The following is a 26442-nucleotide window of genomic DNA, read 5'->3' as shown; positions in this document are numbered from 1 at the left end:
CTGTTAAAGTTTATTTTTTTATTTTGAGATTGATGAGTGAGAACATAGAGCAAGGCTTTCGTTCACTATATTCATAATGGAAATAATAACCTAGACCTGTGACCTTATGGTGAAGTTACATACTTCAAACTTTTTACATTTTGCAAACTGTTGACAGCTTTAACATCTTCGCCTCCGATTGAAACCCACACATAGGCCTACTGATCTGTTATTGACAAATTTTTCTGCTCCATGTCATCGCCAGTAAAACCAGTAACAAAAGCCTGCCTTTCAAAACGTGGGTCTCATGCAAAAGCAGAAATCGTTCACATTCTATTGTGTACTGTTGTTTTGTACAGAACATCATAGGATGTGGGAAAATGTTGCATCAATTTACACCTGTGACCTGCAGATGCACATCTATGTCACGTGATTTATTCTAAGCCTGCCACACATTTCTTGTAAATCACTCTGCTCTACAGTGTGCTGTTAATCCCTCCCCCTATTGGACAACTGGTTGTCAACTTAATGCTTTTTGTTGTTAATATATGCACAAACTGTCTCTTCAAAATATTTAAAATCCATGCCCCTTGAAACTCATTGGCTGAATTGAAATATGACCTAGGGAAACAATGTCATCATTACATTGTTGTTTGTATAAAAGCTGATGTGTAGAGACAAGATTTGAACTTGATTCCAGATTTCAATAATCTTGCAGACCAGGGTAAGAAACTAAACTATGATCTCATTTAATCATATTTTTTATGCGTGTTTAAATGTATATATAGAATATAATGAGTGTTACACGAGCACACTGAAATTACGCTGAAATCAACAGAACGTTTGCCAAAGTAGTTTATTTGCCCTGGTCAAGTACTGGACTGTGATGGCTTCTGTGGGTTCAACAGTTGCAGTGGCTGTATAACCAACCGACTGTTGTCTTCAGATTTACAGTATCATCGCCGTGGGATGGCTTCCAATAGCTGGAAAAGCAAAGTTCTTTTGAATGTGCTTTCCTATCTTGACTACAAGACAGGAAAATTCATAATTGTAGGAAGCAAGAGAGTCGGCAGTTTGTACAGAGTTATACAATTATCCATCATTGGATACCTTGTTGGGTAAGGGTCTCAATAAATACATTTCCACATTTTCAAGATATAAGCACTTATAACAGTCTAAAGGCATATGAAATGTTGTTAATAAAACACAATCTAGTCCATCTATTTGTAGTTCACAGAAACGTAACATGTAAAACTATATTCCAACCAATATAAACCCCTATCAGACAGTAACCTCCACTTGTTCCAAGTTTTAAGCAGATTATCCCCATTGAGATAGCTACAGTATATTGTCCTCCTGGTCTACACAGGTATGTATTCCTGAGCAAGAAGTCCTACCAGACCAAAGAGGAATCTATCCAGAGTACTGTGATGACCAAACTGAAGGGAGTGGCGGTCACCAACACATCAGAGTTCGGACAGATGGTGTGGGGACCTGTGGACTATGTCATTCCACCCCAGGTCAGACTAACCACAATCCCCTTTAATACATTTCATGTTAATGTTAGAAATAAGATCTATCTCATCCACTGTGCTTGACTGCTAGAATAAATATAATTTTTAACGGAATGTTGATTGATGTATCAGAACGTATACCATGGGTATACCATTTTTACTGTTCTATTTACATTGGTAAACAGTGTATGATTGCAATAAGGCACCTCAGAGGGGATTTGGTATATGGCCAATATAATAGCAATAAGGCACCTCAGTGGTTTGTGTTATATGGCCAATATACCACGGCTAGTGGCTGTATCCAGGTATTCCTCTTTGTGTTGCGCGATGAAGGTATGAAGCTTCAGATTTGTAGCTATCGTGATGAGGCTTCCAGAAAATGTGTAACTGGAGCCACTGTGTAGAACAAGAAGGAGATAAAGGACAGCCCTGTTTAACTGGTTTAACATGGTATTATTGATAAGCGTCAGTCTGGGATGCTTTTGAAAAATATATTGGTCAAGGTAAGTGTATATAGTATGTACTGTATAAGCTGGAAGTAGAAGCCTAAGTGTCGTTGTCCATCAGTTTACTCCAATTAAGGGGAGGGGTGGCAGGGTTAGGGGAAAATAATCAAGGAAAACATATACACTACCATTCAAAAGTTTGGGGTCACTTAGAAATGTCCTTGTTTTTGAAAGAAAAGCAAAAAAATGTGCCTTTAAAATAAAATCGAATTGATCAGAAATACAGTGTAGACATTGCTAATGTTGTAAATGACTATTTTAGCTGGAAACAGAAGATTTTTTTAATGGAATATCTACATACAGTGGGGCAAAAAAAGTATTTAGTCAGCCATCAATTGTGCAAGTTCTCCCACTTAAAAAGATGAGAGAGTCCTGTAATTTTCATCATAGGACCACTTCAACTATAACAAACAAAATTAGAAAAAAAATCCAGAAAATCACATTGTAGGATTTTTTATAAATTTATTTGCAAATTATGGTGGAAAATAACTATTTGGTCACCTACAAACAAACAAGATTTCTGGCTCTCACAGACCTGTAACTTCTTCTTTAAGAGGCTCCTCTGTCCTCCACTCATTACCTGTATTAATGGCACCTGTTTGAACTTGTTATCAGTATAAAAGACACCTGTCCACAACCTTAAACAGTCACACTCCAAACTCCACTATGGCCAAGATCAAAGAGCTGTCAAAGGACACCAGAAACAAAATTGTAGACCTGCACCAGGCTGGGAAGACTGAATCTGCAATAGGTAAGCAGCTTGGTTTGAAGAAATCAACTGTGGGAGCAATTATTAGGAAATGGAATTCATACAACACCACTGATAATCTCCCTAGATCTGGGGCTCCACACAAGATCTCACCCCGTGGGGTCAAAATGATCACAAGAACGGTGAGCAAAAATCCCAGAACCACACGGGGGACCTAGTGAATGACCTGCAGAAAGCTGGGACCAAAGTAACAAACGCCTACTATCAGTAACACACTACGCCGCCAGGGACTCAAATCCTGCAGTGCCAGACGTGTCCCCCTGCTTAAGCCAGTACATGTCCAGGCCCGTCTGAAGTTTGCTAGAGAGCATTTGGATGATCCAGAAGAAGATTGGGAGAATGTCATATGGTCAGATGAAACCAAAATATAATTTTTTGGTAAAAACTTAACTCGTCGTGTTTGGAGGACAAAGAATGCTGAGTTGCATCCAAAGAACACCATACCTACTGTGAAGCATGGGGGTGGAAACATCATGCTTCGGGGCTGTTTTTCTGCAAAGGGACCAGGACGACTGATCCGTGTAAAGGAAAGAATGAATGGGGCCATGTATCGTGAGATTTTGAGTGAAAACCTCCTTCCATCAGCAAGGGCATTGAAGATGAAACATGGCTGGGTCTTTCAGCATGACAATGATCCCAAACACACCACCCGGGCAACGAAGGAGTGGCTTCGTAAGAAGCATTTCAAGGTCCTGGAGTGGCCTAGCCAGTCTCCAGATCTCAACCCCATAGAAAATCTTTGGAGGGAGTTGAAAGTCCGTGTTGTCCAGCAACAGCCCCAAAACATCACTGCTCTAGAGGAGATCTGCATGGAGGAATGAGCCAAAATACCAGCAACAGTGTGTGAAAACCTTGTGAAGACCTACAGAAAACGTTTGACCTCTGTCATTGCCAACAAAGGGTATATAACAAAGTATTGAGACAAACTTTTGTTATTGACCAAATACTTATTTTCCACCATAATTTGCAAATAAATTCATTGAAAATCCAACAATGTGATTTTCTGGATTTTTTCTCTCTCATTTTGTCTGTCATAGTTGAACTGTACCTATGATGAAAATTACAGGTCTCTCTCATCTTTTTAAGTGGGAGAACTTACACAATTGGTGGCTGACTAAATACTTTTTTGCCCCACTGTATAAATATATATATATATATACTACCTTTTTGAAAAAAAAGCAAATTTTTGGGCCATTAAAATAACATAAAATTGATCAGAAATACAGTGTAGACATTGTTAATGTTGTAAATTCCTATTGTAGCTGGAAACAGCAGATATTTTATGGGATATCTACATAGGCGTACAGAGGCCCATTATCAGCAACCATCACTCCTGTGTTCCAATGGCACGTTGTGTTAGCTAATCCAATGTTTAAACTATGAAATAATGCATATGGAATCATGCAGTAACCAAAAAAGTGTTAAACAAATCAAAATATATCTGAGATTCTACAAAACCTTTTGTCTTGATGACAGTTTTGCACAGTCTTGGCATTTGCTCAACCAGCTTCACCTGGAATGCTTTTCCAACTGTCTTGAAGGAGTTCCCACATATGCTGAGCACTTGTTCGCTGCTTTTCCTTCACTCTGCGGTCCAACTCATCCCAAACCATCTCAAACCTCCCCAAAAAACTTGAATGAGCAGGTGGGTCCAAACTTTTGGCTGGTACTGTATATATTTACAAAAAAATACGGGGGATTAGAAATGATGCAGACCATTACATTGATGGAAGTGACAATCTATCAGCAATATTAAAGCTGATTGAATGCAATGTATCACGTTTCGTGATGCACATCTTTCTGCAATTGCATGCCACACTTACTCTTATCAGTTGATATCAGGCTGGTTTAACACCACTTTATTTTTTCCTATAGGGGGAAGCAGTTTTTTTCATTGTTACCAATTTTATAGAGACACCAAACCAGAAGTTGGGCAACTGTGCTGAGGTAAGGAAATTTCCTTTCATTTCTTTATGTTGTCACCTTTAACCACCCTTTTAAAACGGCAATATACTCTGTATTTGGTCCGTATTTGGTCTGTATTTGTTAAACCATACTAGTTGTGGGGTATTGTTCCACAGAGCCCCAATGTGCCAGATGGCCACTGTAAGGGAGATGAAGACTGTGCAGAAGGAGAGTTGGTGGTAGCTGGCCATGGTAGGAATCTTTGAAAACTCAAATTAAATTCAAACATATTGAAACGAGAAATTACATATACTGTCTGCTCACAAACATACTGTGAAATATACCTTTCTGTAGGAGTTAGGACAGGCCGCTGCTTGAGAGACAATGGGAAATCCAATGGTACATGTGAGATATATAGCTGGTGCCCCATTGAGAGAAGATGCCAACCACAGTAAGTGCACTCACACACTTTCAATTTCATAGCCATACACACTCATAAACAAACATGCATGAACACACACACACACAGGCAAATACATGCACACACACGCATGAGCATGTGTCCACAGTAGTAATCGTCATTCCCTTTTATTCCTTCAGGGATAGACATAAACACAAGAATATGTTAAGAGAAGCTGAAAACTTCACCATCTACATAAAAAATGTCATCCGATTTCCCAAATTCAGTTTCTCAAAGTAAGTTGTCTATATTAACACCACCTAAAAAATTGACAGGCATATGGTTTTCAAACTGCCAGCGTTTTCTTTAAATGTTTAAATGTATAAACTGGAGCTGGAGTCTTTTAATCTGTTAATATTACATATTTCAGAAAGTGTTTGCTGTCTGCATTTTCATAAATAAAAACTTTGAAATGTTTCACCCAATTATCAGGGCCAACGTTCAAGACACGGCTGATAAATTCCATCTGAAGAAATGTCGCTACGATGAGGCTCTTGAACCCTACTGCCCCATATTCCGTCTGGGAGACATTGTTAACCAAACTGGACACAGCTTTCAGGACATGGCTTTGAAGGTCAGTTTTCACAATTTAAACGTTTATTTGTTGTTGTTATTGATGATGATGTTGACGATGATGTTTTCAATTACCTTAAGCAGTTAAATGGACACTCTGTACGATGTCCATACCATCAAAGAGTAAGCCACAAAATACATAAATAATGTAAATAATATAGCATTTCGCTATCAATACTCCTCTCTCTCGCAGTGCATGCTGGGAGTTTTAAAAAAGAAGTTTGGTGTAGAGGGCTCTGTCCTAACTAACTTTATTGATTGTTTTCTTGGTCTTTTCGTTCAATTGTATTTTTCTATGGTGGAGGGTTAATGCAATATTTGTTTTAGCGGTATCCACAGTTTTTTCAAAGTTAGGGTGGAAGAGGACAGAGTAACTTTCCCGGGGTTTGGAAGGTGTGGTGTGCGCGATGGCTTCCCAGCCTAGCGCGGAGGAGACGCTGTCGATATGGCATGAGTCAGAGCCGCCCGGCGGGAAGCGAGAAGAGAGAAAGAAAGAGAGAATTAGAGAGAGCACACTTAAATTCACACAGGACACCGAATAGGACAGGAGAGGTACTCCAGATATAACAAACTGACCCTAGCCCCCCGACACAAACTACTGCAGCATAAATACTGGAGGCTGAGACAGGAGGGGTCAGGAGACACTGTGGCCCCATCCGAGGACACCCCCGGACAGGGCCAAACAGGAAGGATATAACCCCACCCACTTTGCCAAAGCACAGCCCGCACACCACTAGAGGGATATCTTCAACCACCAACTTACCATCCTGAGACAAGGCTGAATATAGCCCACAAAGATCTCCGCCACGGCACAACGCAAGGGGGGGGCGCCAACCCAGACAGGATGATCACATGCTCTACTTTCCGGCTACCCGGATAAAGCACTAAATAAACTGGGAGTCTAAAGCACTATCTAACTGGGAGTCTCCTGAGTGAAAGCATCTGAAGTTTTTCAACGGTAAATTATTTAATTTGGGTGCTTTTCTTATTTTCGTGAAAATGTTGCCTGCTGCCAGCAGAGCTAGCATAGCATTATGCCATGATCAACTTACACAAATGCTTGTCTAGGGTTGGCTGTAAAGCACATTTTGAAAATCTGACATGACAGTGTTGTTAACAAAAGGCTAAGCTTGTGTTTGAATATATTTATTTAATTTCATTTGCGATTTTCATGAATAGGAAAAGTTACTAGGGGTATTTATGTCCGCTGCGTTATGCTAATTCGTTTGAGGCTATGATTACGCTCCCGGATCCGGGATTGCTCGTCGCAAGATGTTAATTAGGGACATGTTGGACTTGTCGAGAGGTTCTAATGTGAATTTTGGACTGGTCTCTTTAAATCAAGAGAAGGCTTTTGATAGAGTGGACCATGAGTATCTGTTTAATGTGATGTTTGGGGAAAGGTTTTTGATCTGTGTGAAGCTGTTGTATGCTGGGGCGTCATGTATGGTCAAGGTGGGAGGGGGCTCAGTAGGGGGATAGGGCTCCTCTACTTCCAGGGGTTTGCAGTGGGGTTGTGAAGGGCTTAAAGTGTTGGGGGTGTACCTGGGCTCGGAGAAGTGGGTAAGGAAGAACTGGGAGGGGCTGTCACAGGCAGTGGTGTCAAGACTGGCCAGGTGGAGGTGGCTCCTGTCCCAAGTGTCAGAGGGAGGGTGCTGATAATTAACAACCTGGTGGCATCTTCCCTGTAGCATAAACTAGCTGTCCTCAATCCCCTCACCGGTCTGCTCGCAGACCTGCAACGCAAGCCGGTGTACTTCTTCTGGTCGGGCCATCACTGGCTAAAGGCAGCAGTGTTGTACATGACCATTCATGAAGGAGGACAGGGCCTGGTGGAACTGCTTTCAGGCTAAAGGTGGTGCAGAGACTGCTGTACCATGCTGATGTTGGCTGGAGGGAGCCAGCATGTGCACTGCTGAGGAGAGCTGGCAGATTAGGGTTGGACCAGCAGCTGTTCCTCATGAAGCTGGAGAGGCTGAGTACAGGTCTCTCAGATTTTTACTCTGCAATGCTGAGCGCCTGGCAGCTGCTAAGGCCCATACGAGAAGGGGGTGTGGAGCCTGGGCTGTGGGTGGAGCCTATCTTCCACAACCCAGCCATCCCTTTGAGATCGGTTCAGTCGGCCACCCTGAAGAGGCAACTGATGGCAGGGGGTTTACAAAGGCTGGGTGACCTGAGACTGCTGGGAGAGGAGGGGTGGAAAACCCCAGAAGTCTTGGTACAACAAACAGGAATAACGTCTCTTAGGCTGCTGGAGAGATTCCTGGAGGAGGTCCAGGAGGCACTGTCTGAGCCTGTAAGGGGGATGTTTGAGCGGCCAAAGGGAGAGGGGCCACCAATGTTTCCGTCACTGCAGGTGACAGCAGAGACAGGAGACTGGCAAGGAGTCTGGAAGACTTGTTAGATTTTAACACTCTGAACCTGGAGGAGTTTGAGGATATGGGAGGTAAAGCCCTCTACAACCTCTGCGTTAAGGTTAGGAACATTAGGAACCTAACAGGAGTGAAGGCACATGAGTGGCAGGGGGTATGTGGGGCGGAGAGTATGGTGGGTTTTAGGTGGAGGGGGCTCTACAAACCCCCAGTACCAAAGAGGTCAGGGGACCTCCAGTGGAGGGTTCTACATGGAGATTTCTACATGGAGCCCTGGCCACTAACAGCTGGTTGGCACGGGTTGAACCGGGAGTCGGGCAGGGGTGTCCTTTCCGTCAAATGAAAGAAACTGTGATTCATGTATTTTCTGTGCACCAGGTTAATGCCTTTAATGTCTCTGTTGGAATGTCTGTGTGACAGGTTGGGGTGGTTTTCACTGTTGGGATGTTTATAATGGGATACAGGTATTCGAGTAAGGAGAAAGCCAAATGTGTTTTGTTGAATTTTCTGTTTGTTCAGCAACAAGTTAGCTAACAAGGAGGAACAGGGTCAAAAGTGGGGGGATAACAGACTCTTTACTATGGTTAAACGGGATGGTCTCTGCGCGCCTTAGGGTTTGAGATCTACAAAATGATCAAATGTGTAGAGATGTTTGAGATGTTGGTTTGTTTCACGTGGTAGATAGAAAGGTGAGTATGGTAAATGTATGCAGTACAGGATATATCTTTGCTTTTTTATTTTTAATGGGGGGGGGTTTAAATTAAAAGAGATTGTTTAAGTAAAGAAAGACAGTCTCTTTCTTTCTTTTTCTCTCCCCCCCCCCCAGGGTGGTATAATTGGAATTCTGATTGGGTGGGAGTGCGACCTTGACAGAGATCCCTCAGAATGCCAGCCACGGTACGACTTTACTCACATTGACGTTAATGTGTCCAGAGAGTCCTCAGGATTCAACTTCAGGTAACACACACACACACGAGGTTGACACATAATACTTAATTTGAAGTCATACTTTAATCTTCCACATCTTTGGTACTCTCATAACAGACATGCTCGCTATTTTAAAACTGGGTCTGGAGAAAGCTACCGAACACATTTCAAAGTGTTTGGTATACGCATCAACATTATGGTACATGGGAAGGTATGATAAATATGTATTATTTAATGGCTTTTTAGGATAAATGCATCTATTTGGTTTCCTGATGTTTTGATTCCCTTATTGTTACTTCCTTCTATTTTCTACTACAGGCTGGAAAGTTCTGTATCATACCCACCATTATCCATATAGGCTCAGGACTAGCTTGTATTGGTGGTGTAAGTATTATTTTTAAAGATGACATTTGTATTGGCTATACTTATGGACTTGAGTATCAGTACAACCGAGGAGGCTGGTGGGAGGAGCTATAGGAGGACTGGCTCATTGTAATGGAATAAATTGAATGGTATCCGTTTCATTTATTACATTCATTACAATGAGCCCATCTTCCTATAGCTCCTCCCACCAGCCTCCTCTGCAATATAGGTATATACACTGCTCACAAAAATAAAGGGAACACTAAAATAACACATCCTAGATCTGAATGAATTAAATATTCTTATTAAATACTTTTTTCTTTACATAGTTGAATGTGCTGACAACAAAATCACACACATTATCAATGGAAATCAAATTTATCAACCCATGGAGGTCTGGATTTGGAGTCACACTCAAAATTAAAGTGGAAAACCACACTACCGGCTGATCCAACTTTGATGTAATATCCTTAAACAAGTAAAAATGAGGCTCAGTAGTGTGTGTGGCCTCCACGTGCCTGTATGACCTCCCTACAACGCCTGGGCATGCTCCTGATGAGGTGGCGGATGGTCTCCTGAGGGATCTCCTCCCACACCTGGACTAAAGCATCCGCCAACTCCTGGACAGTCTGTGGTGCAATGTGGCGTTGGTGGATGGAGCGAGACATGATGTCCCAGATGTGCTCAATTGGATTCAGGTCTGGGGAACGGGCGGGGCGGGCCAGTCCATAGCATCAATTCCTTCCTCTTGCAGGAACTGCTGACACACTCCAGCCACATGAGGTCTAGCATTGTCTTGCATTAGGAGGAACCCAGGAGGAACCCAGGGCCAACCGCACCAGCATATGGTCTCACAAGGGGTCTGAGGATCTCATCTCGGTACCTAATGGCAGTCAGGCTACCTCTGGCGAGCACATGGAGGGCTGTGCGGCCCCCCAAAGAAATGCCACCCCACACCATGACTGGTCTGAATGTCAAACCGGTCATGCTGGAGGATGTTGCAGGCAGCAGAACGTTCTCCACGGCGTCTCCAGACTCTGTCACGTGCTCAGTGTGAACCTGCTTTCATCTGTGAAGAGCACAGGGCGCCAGTGGCGAATTTGCCAATCTTGGTGTTCTCTGGCAAATGCCAAACGTCCTGCACGGTGTTGGGCTGTAAGCACAACCCCCACCTGTGGACGTCGGGCCCTCATACCACCCTCATGGAGTCTGTTTCTGACCGTTTGAGCAGACATATGCACATTTGTGGCCTGCTGGAGGTCATTTTGCAGGGCTCTGGCAGTGCTCCTCCTGCTCCTCCTTGCACAAAGGCGGAGGTAGCGGTCCTGCTGCTGGGTTGTTGGCCTCCTCCACGTCTCCTGATGTACTGGCCTATCTCCTGCTAGCGCCTCCATGCTCTGGACACTACACTGACAGACACCGCAAACCTTCTTGCCACAGCTCGCATTGATGTGCCATCCTGGATGAGCTGCACTACCTGAGCCACTTGTGTGGGTTGTAGACTCCGTTTCATGCTACCACTAGAGTGAAAGCACCGCCAGCATTCAAAAGTGACCAAAACATCAGCCAGAAAGCATAGGAACTTCACTCCTTTATTGGGGGTGTCTTGCTAATTGCCCATAATTTCCACCTGTTGTCCATTCCATTTGCACAACAGCATGTGAAATGTATTGTCAATCAGTGTTGCTTCCTAAGTGGACAGTTTGATATCACAGAAGTGTGATTGACTTGGAGTTACATTGTGTTGTTTAAGTGTTCCCTTTATTTTTTTGATCAGTGTAGTATATTCTGTATATTTTATTATATTATATTTGTTAATGGATCTCATTTTGTTGCAGGGGGCCTGGTTCTGTGACTGGATTCTTCTTTACCTGATGAAAAATAGGGAGTTCTATAAGGACTGGAAGTTTGAAAATGTGAAGAAGTACGGCATTTACAATAAATATTAGTCTGAGTTACAAGACATTTGGAAGTATTTTTTTCTGCTAATGGAGATTAAGAGAGACTTTAAATGTAATGTTCTTTTTCACTCTCCCATTTTACCATAGCAGTACTACAGAGGATGTAAAACAAACCCCAGAAGAGCAGCAGCTCACTGACCCATCGCCTGAGGTTTAACACCATGGCAGCAGCTCACTGACCCATCGCCTGAGGTTTAACACCATGGCAGCAGCTCACTGACCCATCGCCTGAGGTTTAACACCATGGCAGCAGCTCACTGACCCATCGCCTGAGGTTTAACACCATGGCAGCAGCTCACTGACCCATCGCCTGAGGTTTAACACCATGGCAGCAGCTCACTGACCCATCGCCTGAGGTTTAACACCATGGCAGCAGCTCACTGACCCATCGCCTGAGGTTTAACACCATGGCAGCAGCTCACTGACCCATCGCCTGAGGTTTAACACCATGGCAGCAGCTCACTGACCCATCGCCTGAGGTTTAACACCATGGCAGCAGCTCACTGACCCATCGCCTGAGGTTTAACACCATGGCAGCAGCTCACTTAGCCATCGCCTGAGGTTTAACACCATGGCAGCAGCTCACTGACCCATCGCCTGAGGTTTAACACCACGGCAGCAGCTCACTGACCCATCGCCTGAGGTTCAACACCATGGCAGCAGCTCACTTAGCCATCGCCTGAGGTTTAACACCATGGCAGCAGCTCACTGACCCATTGCCTGAGGTTTAACACCATGGCAGCAGCTCACTTAGCCGTGCCTAGTTAAATAATGGTTAAATACAAAAACAAAAGAAGCCAACGTAGAAGACATGCCTGAGCGGGATGCCACACATTCTGGTCATGAGGAGAGAGAGAGAAACTGTCGGAGGTTCTCTTCACTGTTCAACTAATCCATACTCTTTTAGGGTCCAGGTAGAAGCCTTTTTGGTTCCAGGCAGAACCCTTTTGGGTGCCATGTAGAACAAAAAATGGTTCTTCAAAGGGTTATCCTATGGGGACAGGCAAAGAACCCTGTTAGGTTCTAGATAGCACCTTTTTTTTCTAAGAGTGCAGTAAATGTGGAGGAGGAGTTAAGATAGAGTGTTGCCTTGTTGATATTCCAGATTGAAACAAATGTAAAGAGCAAGCAAGCACGTGCCATAGCTAGCTACTAGACAGATATTAGCTAGCGTTATCTAGAGATAATGGAATCTCTGACAAAGTTGACATCAACCAAATTAGTATGTGGTGTCTGTCGACTTTGTGGCAAGAACTTAATCTCGAGGAAAGACAGGAGGTTGGTGGCACCTTAATTGGGGAGGACAGGCTCATTGTAATGGCTGGAGCAGAATCAGTGGAATAGTATAAAAAAATATTTTACCTTTATTTAACTAGGCAAGTCCGTTAAAGAACAAATTCTTATTTTCAATGACGGCCTAGGGACAGTGGGTTAACTGCCTTGTTTAGGGGCAGAACGACAGATTTGTACCTTGTCAGCTCGGGGATTCAATCTTGCAACCTCTTGCAAAGTACATCAAACACATGGTTTGATGCCATTCCATTTGCTCTGTTCCAGCCATTATTATGACTGGTCCTCCCCTCACCAGCTTCCACTGACCTATAGGCATTTGCTATATGTTTCACTGGGACTGTAAACAGCGAGGCGCACATCCAAAAGTGGTCCGTATCTCCTTAAAACCAGATGGTTCTGGGTTCCTTCGACCTCGCTGAAAGTGGCAACTCCTTATGGAATTAAACTCGACATCATGCGTGACAGCATATAGGCTTCCTCTGTAGAACTATTCTTGTGTTATTCACTGATGGATAGTTTGTTTTATCACATTTGTTTTACCATTGTTTGTTTTATCACTGAATATTGTGTGATTTAGCATACATAGTTTGTAATTTCTGATAACCTGTATAATCTTCAGTTTACATCTACAGTTAATCTATGTTTTACCTTTGTCCTACTTTCAAGTTACAACTGTAGTCTTCATGGCCATGTATGATTTCATTTCATTTCTAAATTGTTCATTTGTTTGAATATTTCATTATTTTTTTACTAATAAAAATATTTGTTTCATTTAAGCACATGTATTACTCTTAAATGTATTCTTAATTTGTTAACTGTGGGTTTGAATTATGGGACTAATGACAAAAACCACATTCACTGCCGTTGGCAGACATAGGCTCACATGAATTGGGCAAATTTATGGTTCTGGGGGCAGATCAGTTGGTCATATCAGAGTTGGTTAGGGCAATGTAAGGGTTTAGTACAATAACTATGGCAACACATACATAGAAAGGTACAGTATAGAACACCATAAAGTATCATATGCTAATGAACTTGACGGTTTTGCAATGAATCTATCTAGAATCAAGATTAGACAAGAAACAAGTGAATGAGCAAATGTATTTCTTGTCTGGTCACTGATCACTTGTGAGGTAACACCTTATTACATACTTCAACATCTCAGTTATGATTCTTTAGCTGAATTAGTGAAAGATGATGGCACACCAATAGACTACATATGAAGATAGAATTAGATTAAGATATTCAAGTAACCTTACAGGTATCAATATTAAACTATTTCAATTGGGATAGGATGAACTTTAATGTCCCTGAGGAGTAAATTGTATTTGGCACACAATGCTGGTGTGTACAAAATAGACACTGTACATTACACACCCAAAATAATATACAAATGAAATGCTTCTGTATGAATGACCAATGCTTTTTTAATTTAATAATGAAAAACATGAAAACAAATAGACGTCATAGATATTCTAGAACAACAACAATGCCATTCCTCTTGTCTAGTGAGCGAGTGAGTGGGAGGAGTAGGACAGACCCGTTCCTCCCGTTCAGTACGGCCCTCCCCTTTGCTTTATCTAACCTCAAGCCTAACAACAGTGTACCACACCCAAAGGACTGGACCTCAATGGACAACCCAAATGAACTGGACAAACCACTTATCAGCGAGACAAGTTCTGATAAGGAGTCTACCGCGTAAATTGATGTGCACTCTTGAATATAGATGCTTAATTTTTGTACTAATTGCTTACAGACTCTTACAACATAAGTAATTAACTTTTTAACAACTCTTTAATAATATGACAATGTTTTGTGATAAGGTCAGTGGAAGTTCGGCGCCTAAAAGGCAGGTAATCCAGAAAGGCGGGCAGTTGGATAGAAAAACACGTACAGTGCATTCGGAAGGTGTTCAGACCCCTTGACTTTTTCCACATTTTGTTACATTACAGCCTTATTGGATGAATGGATTAAATTATTTTTTTCCATCATCAATCTACTCACAATTTTGCATAATGACCAAGCGAAAACAGGTTTTATTTAGACCCTTTGCTATGAGACTCAAAATTGAGCTGAGGTGCATCCTGTCTCCATTGATCATCCTTGAGATGTTTCTACAACTTGACTGGAGTTTACCTGTGGTAAATTAAATTGATTGGACATGATTTGGAAAGGCACACACGTCTATATAAGGTCCCACAGTTGACAGTGCATGTCAGAGCAAAAACCAAGCCATGAGGTCGAAGGAATTGTCCGTAGATCTCAGAGACAGGATTGTGTCTAGGCACAGATCTGGGGAAGGGTGCCAAAATATTTCTGCAGCATTGAAGGTCCACAAGAACACATTGACCACCATAATTCTTAAATGGAAGAAGTTTAGAACCACCAAGACTCTTCCTAGAGCTGGCTGCCAAACTGAGCAATTGGGGGAGGAGGGCCTTGGCCCGTTAGGTGAACAAGAACCCAAGAGTTCCTTTGTGGAGATGGGAGAACCTTCCAGAAGGACAAACATCTCTGCAGTACTCCACCAATCAGGCCTTTCTTTATTATTTTTTCATTTTATTTAACTAAGACAAGTCAGTTAAGAACAAATTCTTATTTTCAATGACGGCCTAGGAGAACAGTGGGTTAACTGCCTGCCTTGTTCAGGGGCAGAACAACAGATTTTCACCTTGTGGATTCGATCTTGCAACCTCTCGGTTACTAGTCCCAACGCTCTAGCCACTAGGCTACCTGCCACCCCCTTTATTGTTGAGTAGCCACTCCTCAGTAAAAAAGCACATGACAGCCCTCTTGGAGTTTGCCAAAAGGCACTTAAAGGACTCTCAGACCTTGCTGCAGCAGGCTTGTTCTTTTGTTTTGGGCAGAGGCAGTCCAAATGGAGTTTCAGTTCCCTACCAAACATCAGGGAGGCAGGAGACACCCCAGTTGTGGAGTGTTTGTTAACCCTGATGTGGAGTAGGGTAAGGCTCAGAGCCACATCAAAAGGTCATCCCTCAGCCAAGTAGGCTGAGGCCGTATTCCTTCCTTCAGGTTCCTGTTCAAGCATTTGCTTGAGGGTGGTACACAGCTGTCTGGGTGTGCTTGATCGATTGCTTTTCAAGATACACAGATAGATCATTCGAGACAAACGGGGGGCCATTGTCTGTCGTAATGGTGCTGGGTAACCCCCACTGACAGAATAGTTTGAGTGTTTGGATGATCATCTGTGAGGTGGTAGAGGACAATGGCATGGCCATTCCATTGGTGTCAGAGGTGCAGGAGTGGGTATGCCTGATTTCCCACTCATCAGGCATGCTGTGCAGCTCATCACAAGGGACACAAGGGACAAGGGATGTCTTTTTCAATATTTTGCCAGCAGACCGTGTCCCTGCACAGTTGCTTCACCTTAACGATGCCCAGGTGCCCCCATGCGAAGCGAAGTTTGGAAGAAACTATAAGTAGTATATTGCCATGCTGAGGAATGACTACAGCTATGCTGCAGACTGAGGCTCAGGTAAGGTGAGAATGGCTTCCAACTGGGACATGATGAGGGTGATGCCCTGGCTGGAAAGCTTGTATCCAAGAATCCCAACGTCTGACACCTTGAACACACACTTTTCTGTGTTGAGTCTAGCCCCGTTCTCGAAGAGCTGATGAAACACCTGCTACAAGCAAGAATCGTGCTCTGTCTGTGATGCACCGTGCACCACTATGTCATCCAGATAGATTGACACTCCATGTATGCCTGCCAGAAGAAGAGTCATAATCTTCTGGAAACAGCCATGAGACTGAATGGCATGCATTTGTACCTGAACAACCCCCTGTGTGTTATGAATGCAGTGAGATCTCAACTCTCATGGACAAAACCTCTAAGGTGACCTAGCCCATCAAACAGTTGTGAGTACTCCATAGGCACTGGTCTAGGCAAGTGCTGCACATGTGCACCAGTTGAATCTGACAGCTTGAACCCTCGGGCATGAAATAAGTCCAGTCTGAGGATGTTAGCGCCATCTGTAGCAACGTAGAACTGGGTGGCTCCTGTAGTTTTGTTGTTGTAACAGACTAGCAGTGAGACAGTCCTAATGACTGAGATCGGCGTGTGGTTGTAGATGTTGAGGGATACTGCTGGTCTATGCAGTGGTACATGTAAGAAGAATGAGTCATATGTGGCTTTGTTCAAAAGTGGCACTTTTGCTCCAGTGTCAATCACCAGGGAGGTTTTAACACCCTTAATGTAGCAGTCACATTGCTTGAACGCAACTGAGTCATCATGTACAGAGTTAATGGAGACTGGTGAACTTCGACCTGCATCTGCTGGACGCTGTCCTGCTGCTAATGAACGACAACAACGGGCAACATTATTGTATTTGTTGCAGTTCTTGTAGCATTGCCCCTTTGGTGAACATGTCGATGCCCTTGTAGCATGCCCACTGGAGCCACAATTAGAACAATGTCGCCCCCCAGTGGTTTCCTGCGCATTTTGCACTGGTGCCTCAGCCAGTGTGTGAAGCCGCGCCCCCTGAGATACACTCTGTAGTTTATGTAGGTCAGCGAGAGAAACTTCCATTTGTTTTCCAATAGTAAGTGCCAGCCTGCCAGCTTAGTGGAGTCTGCCACTAGCATAGTCAGTGTAGTCAGCTCAGCTTTCCCCATTGAGACAGTATCTGTGCCTCGATCTAGGTTGGGCAAAACTAAACATGGCGGTGTTCGCTTCAGCAATCTCACTGGAATAAAGACCTCCTCCATTCCTTTCATTAGTGAAAGAGATTGCGGTACCTCACATCTCAAAATAGGGCACCTTAATGTTAGATCCCTCACTTCCAATGCAGTTATAGTCAATGAACTAATCACTGATCAAAGTCTTGATGTGATTGGCCTGACTGAAACATGGCTTAAGCCTGATGAATTTACTGTGTTTAATTCTGGTTACACTAGTGACCATATCCCCCGCGCATCCTGCAAAGGCGGAGGTGTGTGCTAACATTTGCGATAGCAAATTTCAATTTACATTTTTTTTACAGCGTTTTTGTCTCTTTTGAGCTTCTAGTCATGAAATCTATGCAGCCTACTCAATCACTTTTTATAGCTACTGTTTACAGGCTTCATGGGCAGTATACAGCGTTCCTCACGGAGTTCCCTGAATTCTTAACGGATTTTGTAGTCATGGCAGATAATATTCAACTTTTTGGTGACTTTAATATTCACATGGAAAAGTCCACAGACCCACTCCGAAAGGCTTTAGGAGCCATCATCGACTCAGTGGGTTTTGTCCAACATGTCTCCGGACCTACTGACTGCCACAATCACACTCTGGACCTAGCTTTTCCCATGGAATAAATATTGTGGATCTTAATGTTTTTCCTCATAATCCTGGACTATCGGACCACCATTTTATTACGTTTGCAATCGCAACAAATCTGCTCAGACCCCAACCAAGGATCATCAAAAGCTGTACAACCCAAAGATTCATAGATGCCCTTCCAGACTCCCTCCGCCTACCCACAGACGTCAGAGTACAACAATCGGTTAACCACCTAACTGAGGAACTTAATTTAACCTTGCGTAATACCCTAGATGTAGTCGCAACCCTAAAAACAAAAAACATTTGTCATAATAAACTAGCTCCCTGGTATATGTAAGGGGTTTAATACAGTTGTATTCCAGCCACTAGGGGGTATCGTTTAAGCGAATTGGGAAGAGTAAGAATGACAAACTAAAGAAAAACTGTAAACAGCTGTTACCTGTGCTGACATGATTAAATGTGAAGTAAACCGTACTTTTCGCGTTGTATGTTTATATGATAAGCTCATTGGAAGGGTAACAAATTTGGAGGCACCACTGAGATTTATTTTCATGTGAGCACTGGCCCATATTCCTGGAACGGACAACGAGTGAGAGACATTGGGAGAGTAGCTAGCTAGCTAACGTTAGCAGACTAACCACCTAACGGAGTGTAGCTATCTTGCCATTGCCTGCATTATCGTTGTTGCCACGTGAGTAGGACAATATGAGTCGAGAGAGGGAAACGTTGTTGGATGAAACCGAACAGAGTTTATGGACTTTAACTGAGGACAATTTACGACACTGTACGTTGTGGAATAGGAGGTGTAGATGACTCTGAAGTAAAAGGAAAGAGCCATTGTGCTTTGCGGCGCAAATTGATGGAAGATTGCTGTGAGAAGGAGGATTTAATGGAGTCAGAGGATAAGGGAATGTCTTGGCCGCTTCAACTGAAAGACGAAATCAAAGGAATGTCGGACTCTGAGGATACTGTGAAAAGTCTGCCTATAAGTCCCAGCCAGTCGGCGCCAACGAGGCAAGTGGACAGCGAACCCAAGGGAGAGACGGGAGCTGCGGCAGAACGAAAAGAAGAGGGAGGGGCTCCTCAGCCCAGCAGAGAAGTGGTCTCAGCTCCAGAAAGGCACCCGCCACAGAGAGAGAATGGAGTGAGTATGTCCAATTATAAAGACTTTAAAATGAATGGACAGATCGGAGATCAGAATCAGAAAGATAAGCTCAGCTTCGGCAGCCTAGAACATCAGACTGAAAATGGACGGAGAAAAGGATACCATGAATTAGAAATCATAGAAGCAGTAATCAGAGCTGTGAGCCCAGGGCTTAAGATGAGGAGTTATCTGGAGGGAAAAACAGACATGACACTCTACACACTAAGGCAAATCTTGAGGACACATTATGCAGAGAAGGATGCTACTGAACTGTATCACAAGTTGACTAAAGCAACACACGAGCTGGGAGAGTCTGCCTTGGACTTCCTAGTCCGAGTCGTTGACCTGAGACAGAAAGTGTTATCAGCCTCAGCTCGTGCCCAATCAGAACTGAAATATGGCACAGAGTTAGTCAAGAGTACAGGATTAACACGATTACAGGATTAATAAATGATCATGTCAGGGCAGAGATGAGAGTGCATCTCCAGAATATTAACACCAGTGATGAACTGTTGCTTGAGAAAATGCAAATTGCCCAGGGCAATGAAAGCAAATGCATGCAAAAGACCTGGATTTCCCGTAAGTTCACACCCACACGAGTGAACGCAGTACAGAGTGAACGCAGTACAGAGTGAGGATAACGGGGATAGCGGAGAGGAATGTGCACAGGCAGAGCCCTCACAGACCACAGTCCGAAAACAAAATAAGTATAATCCTCTCCTGAGTAAAATTGATGCGAGCAATGAAGCAACCAAAGAACTGACCTGTCAGGTTGCCTCATTAGTACAGTCAGTGCAGGGCCAGGGTGACCGTTCAGTTAGGAATCGCTCCAACAGAAAACCAAGGGCAGTAGGATCAGGGACAACGCACATCCATCGGGAAAAGCCTGGGGGGTCACATCCATGGAACGGGGAGTGGCCTCCGATACATCTAGTTCCATCCAGCGTTGCAGTGGCTGCAGTGCAAAGGTAGAGAGAATCTCAGAGTTGAGGTTGTGTTCATTGTGTCATAAAGCTGCCTATCCAAAGTGTGCCAACAGGATCATTGGAAACAGCACCCATCTACATGTAAGACTGCCCGCAAGACTGACCACAACTACCCCAGCTACCACAGGGCATTGTAATATAGCACAGCTCATTGGTGTGGTGTTATATGGAAGGTGTAAAGACCTTAGCACTATGGGACACAGGGGCTCAGGTGTCCATCATAAGTGAGAAATGGCGAAAACGTAATATGCCACGCACACAAATTAGACTACTGGCAGAAATCATGGGCAATACAGAGAAACTGGATCTGAGGGCAGCCAATGGCACTGAAATTCCCTTTCTGGGTTGGACATTTGCTTTAGTTTGCTTGCTTCCAAAGCTGAGGTCATTGCGGGAAAAGAGTTGAGGGTTCCGATATTAGTCACAAATGAAATACTGGAAAAACCAATCATTGGGTTTAATGTAATTGAAGAAATAGTTCAAACAAAAAGTAACAAGGAGCCCTCAGAGCTGATGTATACAGTAAAGATGCTTAGAAATGCACTTAAGCCAGGACAGGGAAAGACAAAGACTCTACTCAATCTGCTTCAGCACTCAGAGTACACAGAGGAATGCTTGATTAAAGCAGGCAGACGTGACATTGTCATTCCAGGTGGACAAACAAAATGGATTCATCCCTGTATCCCAAGAGGGGCTCCCTTCAATGATGAAATTGTGTTATTTGAACCGGAAGTGAGAGTGATCTGGGGCCTGGACCTACAAAGTCAGGTCGTGAAAACATCAAAACGGCCATCTCGAAAAGTGACATTGCAGTAGTGAGTACTACAAAACATGACACTACCTTACCAAGACAAGCAGTGATAGGGACATTACAGAGAGTAGTAGTGTGTCACTCGGTTCCTGTGCCCAGTGCAGAAAAGGTTACTGTAGCACAGGTTCAGGACAGATCCCCACCGGAGCCTGGCCCTGACAACAGCCAAATAGAGTGGTGGGACCAACCTGTAGAGTTTCAGCATTTGAGGCAAGAACAACAAGAATTAGTCAAACGGATGCTCAGAAAGGAATCAGCTGTTTTCGCCAAAGATGACATGGACATAGGGTGTATTGAAAATCTCAGAATGGAGATAACATTGACTGATAACATACCAGTGACAAAGAGATACAACGGTGTGCCACGCCCCTTGTATGCAGGGGTGAAAAGCCACCTTCAGGGGCTCCTGAACAAAAACTTAATCAGGAAGTCAACTTCATCATACGTATCATCTTTGGTCTGCGTACGGAAAAAGGATTGGAGTTTAAGACTTTGTGTTGATTACAGGGGATTGAACAAGAAGACCGTTCTGGACAGGCATCCCATACCCCGTATACAGGAAATACTTGATTGTTTGGGAGGAAACTCATGGTTTACAGTTTTAGATCAAGGAAAGGTCCAGAGAGCATTAGAACACTTGGTGAGTGTGTTGACTAATCCACCTGTGCTTGCTTACCCAGATTTCAAGGACCCTTTTATCTTGCATGTTGATGCCTCCGAAGAGCGATTGGGAGGGCAGTGACTGAGCGGTTCCGAGATGACCTATTTTATGCTCCCTCTGTGACAGTGTACAGTGACAATAACCCCTTGACATATGTACTAACTACAGCAAGACTGAATGCCACCGGTCATTGCTGGGCGGCAGTCTCACACTGAAGTATTGTCCTGGAAAGGTAAACACTGACGCAGACTTTCTGTCACGCTCTCCATTGCATGCTGAACATTACATGGAAGAATGCACAGAGAAACACTCACTTGAAATGGTAAAAGCAACACTCAATAATGTTCAGACACAACGGAATGACTGTGTAACGTGTATCTCCACGGTCACACTAAGGCCATCAGTACAAGATGAGCTGTCGTGGTGGGAGGGGTTACTGTAAGAGTGGAACAGGCTCCATGTCTCAGCGGATAGATTATTACAAAGGAAAACAGCAAAAAGGACACAAGTTGTGGTACCAAGTCAGTATAGAACACTGATTTACAAGTACTTACACACTGAAATGGCCCATCTAGGAACAGAAAGAGTGTTGAACTTAGCACAACAACACTTTTATTGGGGCGGCAGGGTAGCCTAGTGGTTAGAGCGTTGGGCTAGTAACCGGAAGTTCAAATCCCCGAGCTGACAAGGTACAAATCTGTCGTTCTGCCCCTGAACAGGCAGTAAACCCACTGTTCCTAGGCCGTCATTGAAAATAAGAATTTGTTCTTAACTGACTTGCCTAGTTTAAATAAAGGTAAAATAAAAATATTGGCCGCAACATGACATTGAACACTTTATCACCAAAGTGTGTAAGTGTATCAAACAAAAGAAACCCAGTGTAATAACTAGGGCCTCAATGCAACATGTACGAGCTACAGCTCCTTTCTAGATGATTTCAATTGACTATGTGCATTTGGAGAAAAGCAGAGGGGGCTACGAGTACATTTGAGTTATTTTAGATAACTTTACAAATTTGCACAAGCCTACCCCACCAGAAATAAGTCAGGAAAAACTGCAGCAAAAAACCTTGGCTTTGTGTCAAAAATCCATCATGATCAGGGAAGACAGTTTGAAAATCAGTTATTCAGAGCCTTGCAGAACTGTACAGAAAAAGCCAATTCCAGAACCTCTCCTCATCATCCACAGGGGAATACTGTGGAGAGATTTAACCGTACACTGTTGTCAATGTTGCGCACACTAGATGAAGAGAAAAAGGCCAACTGGGGTGATTATCTGAACAAGGTCATTCATGCATATAATTGTACTACCAGTGATGCTACTAGGTTCTCACCGTATTTCCTGCTATTTGGAAGGGCTCCACTGCTACCTGTTGACCTTGTCTTTGGGTTACAGATAAAGGAACAGGAGATATCATACCAGGATTATGCTAAGAAGTGGCAGTAACAGATGGCGTAAGCCTATGACATCGCCAGTAGAAGCATGGAGAAATCAACAGCAAAGGGAAAAGCCTACTTGATAGAGGAATTAAATTCCTATATGTTTAATACCCAATTAAATTAATACACTCAGCCATTTCTAAGGATTTGTAAGAAACGTATTTGCATAAAATGGCCGGAGACCAGTCTCAAAATCAAGCACTAGCGTTTATTCTCGAGAGTACTGAACATGATACAATTTACCACAGGTTATAAACTGAAAATGACGTCATTAGTTTTCGAACTGTCCCGTCTCTCCTCCACTCCGGTACAATGGCAGTATAGTTCTCAAGCCTTCCTACATCATCTCTCACCAATTTAGATAATTTATGACCAAGCCAAGGTCTTCCTGTGTAGATAAGCATTCTAGCCAGTCTGACTATAAGTTCATTTGTTTCTACCAAGGAACAGAAAGTCATTGTTCTAATTCTTGATTATAATTACACACATTATATTCAGTACTAGGATTAAAATAAAATTAATACATCTATACAGTAACATAATAGTATTCTGATTAGTCAGTCCTGATTGAAATGTATACATAATTAGTCATTATTGATAAAAAAATCCCTTAACACTACTACGATCGGAAGAAAATGAGTTCGGTTCTGGTCTCAGGGGATCGTGCACTGGTGAGGAACATGTCAGAACGTGGGGGGCCGGGAAAGCTAAGATCACACTGGGAGGACCAAATACATGTGGTGGTAACCAGGAAAGGTGATGACAGCCCGGTCTATGAGGTCAAACCCGAGAGGGGTACAGGCAGGGCCCGGGTTCTGCATCGCATTATGCTCATGTCATGTAATTCCCTACCATTTGAGGAACCTGTTGAAACACCCAGTAGAGGTCTGTGGAGAAGGGAACCACCCCAGCAAAAGCAGCAAAATGGGGAGAGCACTGAGTCAGGGGTAAATATGGAAACAGCTGAGGCCTCAGAGACTCAATCATCTCATGATGAAGTGGACACTGATTCATTGGGGTCACCCATGACCTTGCCCCACCGTTCAGCCCGGCAGAGGCCCAGAGACATTCTAACCTATAACACTTTAGGGCTGCCAAGCTCTTATCAGGATACCAACTAGAGATGTGTATATATTTTCTCGTTTACCTTTACTAATCACAGTGTGATAATGTTTAGTGGGGGTTGCGTCTTTGCCCATAAAGGCAGCCGGGACATGTCTAGATAGTTATATGGCTGTTAGGCCAGTTTTCTCCGTTGTTCTCATGACCAGTACTTACATATTCTGTTTGTTTTGAGGCCAGGGAAATGTTTGGGACAACATTTAGTTCTTGCAGGGGAGGGTTGTAAGGGGTTTAATACAGTTGTATTCCAGCCACTAGGGGGTACTCTGGTGAAGCCCATGGGAAATAAGGAAATATAGTTTAAGTGAATTAGGAAGATTAAGAATGAAAAACTAAAGAAAGACTGTAAATGGCTGTTACCTGTGCTGACATGATTAAAAGTGAAGTAAACCGTACTTTTCGCATTGTAGTTTATATGATAAGCTCATTGGAAGGGTAACATATGCATTAAATACCCGAGCCCTGAAGCAAGCTTCCAGAAAATTTGAACGGAAATGGCGCTCTTCTGATCAGCTTGGAAAGACAGTACCGTGCAGTATCGAAGAGCCCTCACTGCTGCTTGATCATCCTATTTTTCCAACTTAATTGAGGAGAATAATAACACTCAAATCAATCAAATCAAATTTGATTTGTCACATACACATGGTTAGCAGATGTTAATGCGAGTGTAGCGAAATGCTTGTGCTTCTAGTCCCGACAATGCAGTAATAACCAACAAGTAATCTAACTAACAATTCCAAAACTACTGTCTTATACACACAAGTGTAAGGGGATAAAGAAAATGTACATAAGGATATATGAATGAGTGATGGTACAGAGCGGCATAGGCAAGATACAGTAGATGGTGTCGAGTACAGTATATACATATGAGATGAGTATGTAAACAAAGTGGCATAGTTAAAGTGGCTAGTGATACATGTATTACATAAAGATGCAGTAGATGATATAGAGTACAGTAGAGTACAGTATATACGTATACATATGAGATGAATAATGTAGGGTATGTAAACATTATATTAGGTACTAAATAAACTTCAGTTAGTGCTAAAGACGGCTGCTAGAATCTTGATTAGAACCAAAACATTTGATCATATTACTCCAGTAGTAGCCTCTAAACTGGCGTCCTGTTAAGGCTAGGGCTGATTTCAAGGTTTTACTGCTAACCTAAAAAGCATTAGATTGGAGCCAGCCCAAGTATCTTTCCGATTTGGTCCTGCAGTACATACCTACACATACGCTACGGTCACAAGACGCAGGCCTCCTTATTGTCCCTAGAATTTCTAAGCAAACAGCTGGAGGCAGGGCTTTTTCTTATAGAGCTCCATTTTTATTGAATGATCTGCCTATCCATGTGAGAGACGCAGACTCCGTCTCGATCTTTTAAGTCTTTATTGAAGACTCATATCTTCAGTAGGGCCTATGATTGAGTGTAGTCTAGCCCAAGGGTGTGAAGGTGACCGGAAAGGCACTGGAGCAACGAACCACCCTTACTGTCTCTGCCTGGCTGGTTCCCCTCTCTCCACTGGGATTCTCTGCCGATAACCCTATTACGGGGGCTGAGTCACTGGCTTACTGGTGCTCTTCAATGCCGTCCCTAGGAGGGGTGTGTCACTTGAGTGGGTTGAATCTCTGACGTGATCTTCCTGTCCGGGTTGGCACCGCCCTCGGGTTCGTGTCTCTCTCGACCTCTCGAACAGAGCTCTAGGACCATGCCTGATGACTCCTTGCTGCTCCACTTTCAACTGTTCTGCCTGCGGCTATGGAACCATGACCTGTTCACCGGATGTGCTACCTTGTCCCGGATCTGCTGTTTTCGACTCTCTCTCTACCGCACCTGCCGACTCTAACTCTGAATGATCGGCTATGAAAAGCCAACTGACATTTACTCCTGAGGTGCTGACCTGTTGCACCCTCTACAACCACTGTGACTACTATTATTTGACCTTGCTGGTCATCTATGAACATTTGAACATCTTGGCCATGTACTGTTGTAATTGTCACCCGGCACAGCCAGAAGAGGACTGGCCACCCCTCAGAGCCTGGTTCCTCTCTAGGTTTCTTCCTAGGTTCCTGCCTTCTAGGGAGTTTTTCCTAGTCACCGTGCTTCTACATCTGCATTGCTTGCTGTTTGGGATTTTAGGCTGGGTTTCTGCATAGCACTTTGTGACATCGGCTGATGTAAAGAGAGGCTTTATAAATACATTTAATTGATTTCTCCAGTGTCAGATCATCGGTCTTTAACAACAATTTCTCTTTCAGTGGAGCACAATTTTTCAATGGACTTTTAAGGTTCAAATTTGTTTTAGATTGGTCCTGAATCTGCATGGTCCCACTAGCTCTCTCAAGAAGACAAAAGGTGCTAAAGACTCACCC

The 26442-nt window shown here is 43.4% G+C and overlaps 1 protein-coding gene across 3 annotated transcripts; it reads left to right on the top strand.

The window, feature by feature from the left end:
* Positions 1–139: 139 nt before the first annotated feature.
* On the top strand, positions 140–12722 carry LOC112267070 (P2X purinoceptor 5-like). 3 transcript variants are annotated; one of them, XM_024445122.2, is made up of 13 exons: positions 140–703; positions 926–1097; positions 1349–1499; positions 4644–4715; positions 4850–4925; positions 5028–5124; positions 5274–5369; positions 5566–5707; positions 8905–9035; positions 9123–9216; positions 9324–9389; positions 11207–11292; positions 11417–12722. In XM_024445122.2, exons 2-13 carry the CDS (start codon positions 949–951, stop codon positions 11484–11486), a joined length of 1230 nt encoding a protein of 409 aa, XP_024300890.1. In that variant the 5' UTR covers positions 140–703; positions 926–948; the 3' UTR covers positions 11487–12722. The 3 variants fall into 3 exon arrangements, with proteins under 3 accessions (XP_024300890.1, XP_042153337.1, XP_042153336.1); XM_042297403.1 differs by having other exon boundaries at positions 4829–4925; positions 11420–12722; XM_042297402.1 differs by having other exon boundaries at positions 4829–4925.
* Positions 12723–26442: the final 13720 nt, after the last annotated feature.

Source organism: Oncorhynchus tshawytscha, linkage group LG14 (genome assembly GCF_018296145.1).
Source record: "Oncorhynchus tshawytscha isolate Ot180627B linkage group LG14, Otsh_v2.0, whole genome shotgun sequence".
In the NCBI taxonomy this organism is placed as follows: Eukaryota; Metazoa; Chordata; class Actinopteri; order Salmoniformes; family Salmonidae; genus Oncorhynchus; species Oncorhynchus tshawytscha.
Note: the sequence above shows the minus strand (reverse complement) of the source record. Positions and strands in the feature narration are given on the sequence as shown.